The following is a 10,068-nucleotide window of genomic DNA, read 5'->3' as shown; positions in this document are numbered from 1 at the left end:
CAATTATCTGGTGTAATTAAGTCTAATTTATAAAGCCCCCCTCAAATGAGAAAGTAACAATTTTTGTTAATTAACAAGAGCATTTGTAAAGCTCGTTAACTCCATCATTCAGAGGCTGCCTGGAAAAATGGGAGCATATGGCTATTACGATGGGACATGTTGCATATGTGTATTTGTGCATTAATCTGTTTGGAAGGTCTAATGATTGAAATGGGAACTAGAAATGGAGGTTATATTACTGAGGAAAGAAGATCTACTGTTTTCATTTATCTTTACAGCAATGTGAGTGCTTTGTCATTATCTTCTGCATATGGTTTCATTACTCTGATACAGTGCTCAGCATTGCCTCATACCATCAGGCCCGTAAGCCTGCAGGGTACAAGAGCACTTATCTTTCCTGATGACTGTTGAATCATTTAAAACAAGTTATTAGTGAAACAATTAAAATGATATTGGTTCACAATTGTATTTATAGCTGGCAGGCATAATGGAACATTCTGAATAGCAGTCGGGGGTTCTCAGAATGGATGGAAAATGCTGTTAATCAGAGACAAGAGAAAGCTCTAAAGAAAACCTAAATTGCAAGAGCACATTAATTGTATTGAAGCATTTCATTTAATTGAGAACAAAGGGAAGGTAAAAATCATATTATCAATGTTTTATGAACATGAAGAAATAGGAAAATTACTATGTCATTTGTCACATATCTTCTGCTGGAAGTGAAAATTAAAAAGGCAGTATTTAACTTTAACCAGAGCAAGCCAAATGCATCATGTTGTTATAAATTTTCATTTTCAAAGGGAGCTCCAGAATAAAATAGAACAAATAAGTTAATTAACTCATAAATACAGAGGAAGACCTTTGGGCAGAACACCCATGCACATGGGAGGAGTTCAATGAAATTCAGGGTTTGTTAAATGGCTGTAAAAGACATTGAGAGCTGTCCCTACTCCATTCCATTCATGATTCTTAAGAAATTGCTGCGATCAGATTTTCTGCCAGGAGTATATAAATGTGTTATTTCTTTATTGCTGTTGGTGGTAGAAGAACCTGGAATTTGTCAGACATGGTTGACAACATGTAGATGAATGAATAGTCAACTTCTCCTCTCACATAAACCAACCCGAAACATGCCCTGACTGGTATTGTGAACAGGAACCATTGATCACACCACACTGTATGTGTGGAGGTGTTGATATGTACTTGAAAGAGGTAGAAGTGAAAGACTAGAGTTGGAGTAGGTGACAGTGAGAATGAAGTTGATTGGAATAAACAAGACTCATACTTGGGAAATCAGATTTTGTAAGCTGCTCTGCAGGCAGCAACTGTTTGCAGGGGGCCCTTTGCCTCGTCCCCTTAGCAAAGCTCAATTTTAACTTAACTTTTACCCTAAAATTCCCCATGCTTCACCAATCTCTAGCCTAGGCATACCTCTCAAATCTTTTGATCACACAATGCTTTGTCTAACCTGTTGATTCTTTTCTTAGGTTGAAGAAGTAGGAATGGAGACTAAGCAGTTAATAGGTGACAAGATCTCTTCCCCATCTGCCCTTTCAGTAATCCTGGAAACATACTGTGTGAACACGATAACCTCTAAAGGTAGATCACAAGATGTCAACAAACCTGCACACAATGAAAGATGGCAAAGAATCTGATCCCCTATTTCAATGATTGATATTATTTTCTCTTAAAAAAAACTTTTACGGTCAAGTAGAACCCTGGAGTTGGTTCTTGTACATGAGTCTGACTTCTCCCCAGGTTGCTGGCCTCCTGAGTAAGCAAACTTCCCTTTTCCAATCAACAATTGTCTCTCAAATATTGGCTTTTGAGCAGTGAGCAGCCAAATGTGAGTTCAGTAACAATTTCTTCAATGAAAATCTAGTTCATCAAACAAATGAACTAACCGGTCTCTAGTTCAGATCAGTTAATTTTGGTGTATGGATGCTCAGTTGCTTTGTCATGTGTCCAGCTCTTTGTGATCCCATGGGCTGTAGCCCGCCAGGTTCTTTTGTCCATGGAATTTTCCAAGCAAGAATACTGGAATGGGTTGTCATATCCTCTTCCAAGGGATCTTACTGACTCAAGAATTGAATCTGAGTCTCTTGCATCTCATGAGTTGGCAGGCAGATTCTTTAGCACTGCACCACCTGGGAATCCCTGTTCATTTGGAGGTTGTGTTCAAAATATGGACCCTTACATAAGTAGCTTTATTGATATCAGCAATTTAAAATCTTTACATTGAACAGAAATAAAGATTCCAAATGGCCTAAAAATAGCACTAGCTATCAACCTGACCATTGTGAATCCAAGATGGCAGTTGTGTGGATAAGCATACCATGGATTTGGAATAGAAAACAAATTTTTATGTAAAAAAGAACCTAAAATAGATATTAAAATAATGTGATGACTTTTCAAATGAGGAAATATTTTATTGACAACATCTGAACTTGTTGAAATAATTGCATCACAACATCATAGACAGTTTAAGGAGACTTGAAGAGTTGTGAATCTGAAAGGAATAGATTATAATAGTAACAGTTAATGCTTATTGAATTCTTACTGTGGAACAAGCATTGTTTTAAATGTATAAATTGAATTAAAAAACAGCATAACATTTCTCAAAAATCTCTATGAAATATTAATATCTTTATTTTATAGATGAGGAAATTTACTTGCAGAAATTTTCTATAATGTGCCTGAGGACACACAATCACTGAAAGAAATCCTTTTCAATTGATTAGGTGGGTTATAATCCGTTGAACTCAACATATGAATGTATATGTTGCTTCTATTCATACACCCTCTTTCACTGAGAAAAATATTTTAAAATAAAATTCCTATGAAAATTTCAGTATATTAATTTTTCTAGTTTCTGAAATTTTAAACTATATATATATATATATATATATATATACACACACACACACACACATATATATTGGAGGAGGCAATGGTTACCCACTCCAGTATTCTGGCCTGGAAAAATCCCATGGACAGAGGAATTTGGGGGTCACAGTCAGACACGACTAATCACACAGGCATATATGTGTATATATATATATATATATATATGTGTGTGTGTGTGTGTGTGTTAAAGTTGCTCAGTTGTGTCTGACTCTCTGCAGGCCCATGTAACCATGAGTGTGTATATATATATATACACACACATATATATGAAAGTCACTCAGTCGTGTCCGACTCTTTGGGACCCCATGAACTGTGGCCTGCCAGGCTCCTCTGTCCATAGAATTCTCCAGGCCAGAATACTGGAGTGGGTAGCTATTCCCTTCTCCAGGGGATCTTCCTAAGCCAGGGATGGAACCAAGGTCTCCCAAATTGCAGGTGGATTATTTACCATCTAAGCCACCAGGGAAGAACATATATATATATATATATATATGTCTATTTATATATACATTTACATATACAAAGATAGAATAATTTTCAGTCTTATCAGATAAATAATTACAATAACATTTTCCTGGTTGCATTTAATTGTCTGTTGACTTGTAAAGTGAGGTGGTGGCAGCCAGGTAGTGCAAACAATGATGGTGTATAGAAGTTAATTATTCTTCACTATTTTTTTCCCCTTTTGGCTTTCTCCTATTCACTCTCACCCTGCTGCTGCTGCTGCTGCTAAGTCGCTTCAGTCGTGTCCAACTCTGTGTGACCCTATGGACAGCAGCCCACCAGGTTCCTCTGTCCACGGGATTCTCTAGGCAAGAGCACTGGAGTGGGTTGCCATTTCCGTCTCCCCTCCCTCACCCAAGTATATGGAATTCTCTGGTCCCAGTACTGTTCCTGATTATGAGGAAAATGGCAAAAATATGACTGACAGCAATGACCACCCAGTTTTTCTGCCAGTAGATCTGAGTTGATTTAAGCTCCTTATTATTGAAAATTTGTCTACAACATATGTATACTCTTGACTCTTACAAGAAGTAGAGCTTATGAATGTCTATTTTTTGCCTTAGAGTTTTTACACTGCAACTGGTACCAAGTAATAGACTGATGATATAGAAAAATATTTTATAATCTGATATACAGTATTTTAAAATTTTCTCCTGAAAACATATAAAAAAGAAAATCTAACTCTTAACTTTTTCTTTAGTTTTCAGTCAAAATTCCAGTATGTTACACATGAGAAACCAGGAAAGATATTTCACACAAAATATGTAAATTGTGATGACAGGATAAGGCATAAGATGATATGTATTGGGTCTATATAAGAAAACTAAAATGCTTTGAGATCCACTTCACGATGCTCGTGGCAGGGTCGAGGTCCTCTGGGGTCGGGGCCGGCTGGGCTGTGACCTGAGCAAGGAGCACGTAGGCCGTCATCTCCACCTCCACAGACGGAGCCCTGGGTTGGTAAATGTCCTCCATGAGCGCCCTGGGTTTCTGAGGTCGTGTCCAGTGCATGGTATTATCTTCCTTCACGGCTTCCTCATGCAGTGACCTCAGTACCTCTGTCCTCCTTTCCTGGTTACCCGCCAGGGCAAAGGCATAGGCCAACAGTGCCTTGGTGTAGACTCTTCTCCTCCACCCAGGACACAGTGGTAGCTCTCCATGCCTTGTCCAGATACGGAGCAGCCACTTTCACCAGCGCTAGGAAGGTTGCACAGGTGACCATCCAGTCTTCAGGGACATTTTCCACAAAATTCCAAGTGGAAAACAGCAACCGCCTGTTACTACAGCAGGTTTCACTGCCAGAAGTGCCTGGAGAGTACAGCATGTCAGTCACAGGAGAAGGATGTGTTTACCTCCAGACATCTTTGAAATACAATATTCTCCCGAAAAAAGACGAGTTCCCATTTGCTTTGGAGGTGCATACTCTGCCCCAAACTTGTGATGGACCCAAAGCCCACACCAGCTTCCAGATCTCACTGAGTGTCAGTTATATTGGAAGCTGTCCAGCCTCCAATATGGCAATTGTTGATGTGAAGATGGTATCTGGCTTCATTCCCTTGAAACCAACAGTGAAAATGCTAGAAAGATCTAATGTGAGCCGAACAGAAGTTAGCAACAATCATGTTTTGATTTATCTGGATAAGGTGACAGATGAGACCCTGACCTTGACCTTCACAGTTCTGCAAGACATCCCAGTAAGGGATCTGAAACCGGCCATAGTGAAAGTCTATGACTATTATGAGACGGATGAGTTTGCAGTTGCTGAGTACAGTGCTCCTTGCAGCAAAGATACTGGAAATGCTTAAAAACCATGTCGATGAAAACTGCTTTGCTGGAGTCCCTGTTCCACAGACTCAGATCTCCGCGGAAGAAAGACAATTTTTAACATCTCTGAAGGCTTGTTGAATAAACCTTTTTTTTTTTTTTTTTCTGGTCAAAAAAAAAAAATGGACATGAAAATTATGGCAACTTTCTTCATCTTGAAAGTCTATCTTATTTAGAAATACTAGGAACCAGTGTTTGATGAAGATATGAAAACTTAGTTATATCCGAGTTTCTTATCTTTGTGTACCATTCCATTCCATTTGTTTTACTTAAATCTTTCTTAGATATTTTGGGGCCTCTTCAGAGAAGGCAATCTCAAATGATAAAGAATCATTATAAACAATTTAATGAGACAAAGTAAGTGTGAAGTTCAGAGAGTAAAGGAAAGGATGGAGTTGTTTTTATTTGTCTCTCTTGTTATTCACAATGTCCATAGTAAAATATACGCTACAAGATACAGATTTAATTAAACATGTTGACTAAAGAAAGTACAGAAACTCTCAAAACACATGCTATTAAACACTGAAATGGGCTATCCTGAGAGATTATTGAATTTCCTAGCCTGAGAATGCTAGTAATTGTGGAGAATTAGTCTGTTATGAAGCCTAGAAGAAGAGATAAAGGAGACCTCTTCTAGTCTGAAGAGCTTAAGAAATGTTTATTAAACTATGTATGCCAAAAGGTCATTAGGTAAAAAGAGGTATCCCAAATACACAGTTCAGCACCCTCTCACACATTAAAAGCTTTGTAAATATTATGCTCTGTTACAGCTTAAACTACGTTTAACTCTTAAAATACTCAATATAATCAGTCCATCAATGGCCAAAAGCTTCTAGCGTTGAAAGCCAAAACTGTGCCATTGCTGTTCTCATTGTACAAGGATCAATTTTCACAAGGTGATTACTGAAAAAACAATAGCCACTGATAGACGTTACTTTTATATTATCAAATTCAATGTTTTAACTTAATGGCAAAGCATAGACAACATTAGATGGGGGAAGGTATTCTTGGGTTGTGACAATGTCATAAAAATTGGACTCATAAAGCTACCTTTGACTCCCTCATACTCACAAGGGTGTCCATATACATGTGCACTTTCTGTGAAAACTAATTTCAGAAAAAAACAAATTTTAGTGAAAATTATGTTTCTCAACTGGAGAAGGAAATGGCACCCCACTCCAGTACTCTTGCCTGGAAAATCCCATGGATGGAGGAGCCTGGTGGGCTGCAGTCCATGGGGTCGCTGGGAGTCAGACACGACTGAGCGACTTCACTTTCACTTTTCACTTTCCTGCACTGGAGAAGGAAATGGCAACCCACTCCAGTGTTCTTGCCAGGAGAATCCCAGGGACGGATGAGCCTGGTGGGCTGCCGTCTATGGGGTCGCACAGAGTTGGACACGACTGAAGCGACTTAGCAGCAGCAGCAGCATGCTTCTCAACATAGGTGATCAAGATAAATGGAATTTGTCATTACCCTACAGCATCTTTCCAGCTAGTGGTGCTGTGTTTGTTGTTGTTGTTTTAGTCACTAAGTCAAGTCTGACTCTTTGTGACCCCATGGACTGTGGCATGCCAGGCTCCTCTGTCCATGGGATTTCCCAGGCAAAAGTACTAGAGTGGGTTGCCATTTCCTTTTCCAGGGGATCTTGCTACCCAGGGATTGAACCTTGATCTCTTACGTCTTCTGTATTGGCAGGTGGGTTCTTCATCACTGAGTCACCTGAGAAGCCCCAGTGGTGCTGTGTGCTCAGAACTAAATTCTGCTTAGTACACTGTTTTAATAGAGTTTATCCTGGCTGCAGTCTGCTTCCCAGCCTTACCACCCTCAAGACAACTGGGAGCCAGGGAAATGTACAAGGTTAGAAAAGTAATGAGTAATTTTTCATAGTATCTTTCTTTAAACATACCCAGCTTATGGGTAAATATTTACTACCAAAATTTATCAAAGTTCACTCAAATAGTTGTTATTTTAAAAATTTTTTCTTCCAGTTTTATTGAAATATAATTGACATACAGCACTCCATAAGTTTAAGGTGTATAGCATTATTATTTGATTTACATGCATCAGGGAGTGATTATCACAATAAGTTTACTGAATGGACATCATTTCATAGATATCAAAGCAGAAAAAAATTTTCTTGTAATGAGAACTCTTAGGATTTACTCTTAACTGCTTTCATATATAATGAGTAGCATCACTAATTATATTTATCATGTTGTAAGTTACATCCTTAATATGTATAACCAGAAATTTCTACCTTTTGACTACCTCTGTTTTTCACAATCTAGAGGTGTTTAAGAACAAGTCATGTGCTGATTTTTAGTTCCTTCTACTTCAGAGTTACTGAATAAGGAAACTAGGAATGGAGAAGAAGACATACATTTCCTAATAACACTTTAGTCTGTCTTCTCTTTGCACTCCTTTTTTAGAGAGAGAGAAAAGAGCCAAGAATAGGAAGCTAACGTGGAACCTGAGACCAGGATAGCAGTATTCCCTCAGTTTGTTCAAATCCCAACCTTCTTAAGCATTTCTCTGGTTTCTCCATGGCCAAAAAATAAAGCAGGAAAAAATGAGGAAATCAGGAAAATTATTGTTTGGTTATCCCAGTAAGAGGTCTTTCCTTACTGATAATGGAATTCAGTGTGGTTTCATAACAAGTCCAGTTAAATTTAATTTATGCTTTCTAAGTCATGTGAAAAGGAAGATAAACCCTGCTCTGTGTTTTGAGAGCCATCTTTCAAGTTTCTCTGGTATGTTGACATGTTACTAGAGCAGTGAGTTACCAAGTGGAACATACTCCTTGGCAAAGCTCCCTTAATTCCTCTGTTTGACTAATTTCAAATATTATTTTCCAACTCCATTTAATATAACTACATCACATCTCCTGTTCCTTTAATCCTTGGTCACTACTGAAACTTTTAGGCCCATCAGTTATTACCTATCTTGTTTATTACCTATCTTGTTTATATTTCCTTGCTTCATCTCTTCCTACTTTTGCTTCGCTCCCTCTTAATCCTTCACAAGGAATATTCTGAATCTTAATGCAATACTAAACCCTCTTACTCCCATTCTTAACTAATTATTTATCAAGGCATCTGAAGATGGGAAGGTGTTCTCCTATTTCCTAATCTCTGGATTCAGACCACATGTGTTGTCCAAGTGCCTACCTTCCCCACACACCACACCACCCACCTTTTATTTCCCTAGTAACTGCTTTTTAGATACGGATTTATGTTGCATTTCTTGATACCAGGACACCATAATCTATCACACCAGTTGTCATTCAGGCTGTCCACCCAAATGTCCACATTTATAATTCTTAACTTTTGATCTTCTCTGAGAACCTCACCCTGCTTATTTAACTTATATGCAGAGCACATCATGTGAAATGCTGAGCTGGATGAAGCACAAGCTGGAATCAAGATTGCTGGGAGAAATATTAACAACCTCAGATATGCAGATGACACCACCCTTATGGCAAAAAGTGAAGAGGAACTAAAGAACCTATTGATGAAAGTGGAAGAGGAGAGTAAAAATGTTGGCTTAAAGCTCAACATTCAGAAAACTAAGATCATGGCATCCAGTACCATCACTTCATGGCAAATAAATGGGGCAACAGTGGAAACAGTGAGAGACTTTATTTTTTTTGCGGGGACGGGGGCGGGGGGAGGGGCTCCAAAATCACTGCAGATGGTGACTGCAGCCATGAAATTAAAAGACGCCTGCTCCTTGGAAGAAAAGTTATGACCAACCTAGACAGCATATTAAAAAGCAGAGACAGTACTTTGCCAACAAAGGTCCGTCTACTCAAAGCTATGGTTTTGACAGTGGTATGTAAGTATGGATGTGAGAGTGGGACTATAAAGAAAGCTGAGTGCCAAAGAATTGATGGTTTTGAACTGAGGTGTTGGAGAAGACGCTTGAGAGTCCCTTAGACTGCAAGGAAATCCAACCAGTCCATCCTAAAGGAAATCAGTCCTGAATGTTCATTGGACTGATGTTGAAGCTGAAACTCCAATACTTTGGCCACCTGATGTGAAGAACTGACTCATTTTAAAAGACCCTGATGCTGGGAAAGATTGAAGGTGGGAGGAGAAGGGGACAACAGAGGATGAGATGATTGTATGGCATCACTGACTCGATGGACATGAGTTTGAGTTGGTGATGGACAAGGAAGCCTGGTGTGCTACAGTTGCAAAGGGTCAGACACGATTGAGCGACTGAGCTGAGCTGAGAACCCCACCCACCCTTCCACTCATGCACAGATTACACTCTCAGTTCAGTTGCCCATTCCCAAGATGATATTATGGGTTTGTCATGAAGAAATGTCATCAGATTCTGACTCACATGATTTCACATAGTGGTACCTCTAAGTGACCTCTTTTTTCTATTTATTCCACCTACAACTTTCTCCACATTCCTCATCCCACTCATTAGCAATCACTTTCTCTCACATGTCTACCAAGCTTCGATTGTAGTGCTCAGGAGTTCAGGGACTATAATCCACCCATTGCAGGTTCCCTGGTTGCTCAGATGGTAAAGAATCTGCTTGCAATGCAGGAGACCTGTGTTTGATCCCTGGGTTGGGAAGATCCCTAGAGAATGGAATGGCAACCCACGCCAGTGTTCTTGCCTGGAGAATTCCATGAACAGAGGAGCCTTGACTGAATGACTTCTGCTTTCACTTTCAAGCTACCCATTTCTCTATGTATGCAAAGAGTGGCCATCCTTAATCACCATAAAAGCTTAACTTAGCCTTATGCTATTCACTTGCTCTTATCCCCAGCCTCAACAACAAGTTTGAGTTTGTCCCTGGTACAGTTGGAAAAG

The 10,068-nt window shown here is 39.2% G+C and overlaps 1 protein-coding gene across 1 annotated transcript; it reads left to right on the top strand.

Annotated features, from left to right (window-relative positions):
• Positions 1-201: 201 nt before the first annotated feature.
• On the top strand, positions 202-5,320 carry LOC129626903 (alpha-2-macroglobulin-like). Its single transcript, XM_055546392.1, has 3 exons — positions 202-282; positions 1,488-1,599; positions 4,456-5,320. Exons 1-3 carry the CDS (start codon positions 202-204, stop codon positions 5,214-5,216), a joined length of 954 nt encoding a protein of 317 aa, XP_055402367.1. The 3' UTR covers positions 5,217-5,320.
• Positions 5,321-10,068: the final 4,748 nt, after the last annotated feature.

This window comes from Bubalus kerabau, chromosome 14 (assembly GCF_029407905.1).
Source record: "Bubalus kerabau isolate K-KA32 ecotype Philippines breed swamp buffalo chromosome 14, PCC_UOA_SB_1v2, whole genome shotgun sequence".
NCBI lineage: Eukaryota > Metazoa > Chordata > Mammalia > Artiodactyla > Bovidae > Bubalus > Bubalus kerabau.
This window is presented reverse-complemented; position numbering and strand designations above follow the sequence as displayed.

What these genes read in the sequence shown, in the direction of transcription:
- LOC129626903 (XM_055546392.1), top strand. Translation starts at nt 202, where the DNA reads ATGATTGAAATGGGAACTAGAAATGGAGGTTATATTACTGAGGAAAGA. An exon ending in TCATTTATCTTTACAGCAAT is followed by an intron (nt 283 to 1,487) that starts GTGAGTGCTTTG and finishes TTCTTTTCTTAG; the next exon opens with GTTGAAGAAGTAGGAATGGA. An exon ending in GAACACGATAACCTCTAAAG is followed by an intron (nt 1,600 to 4,455) that starts GTAGATCACAAG and finishes TTCCTCATGCAG; the next exon opens with TGACCTCAGTACCTCTGTCC.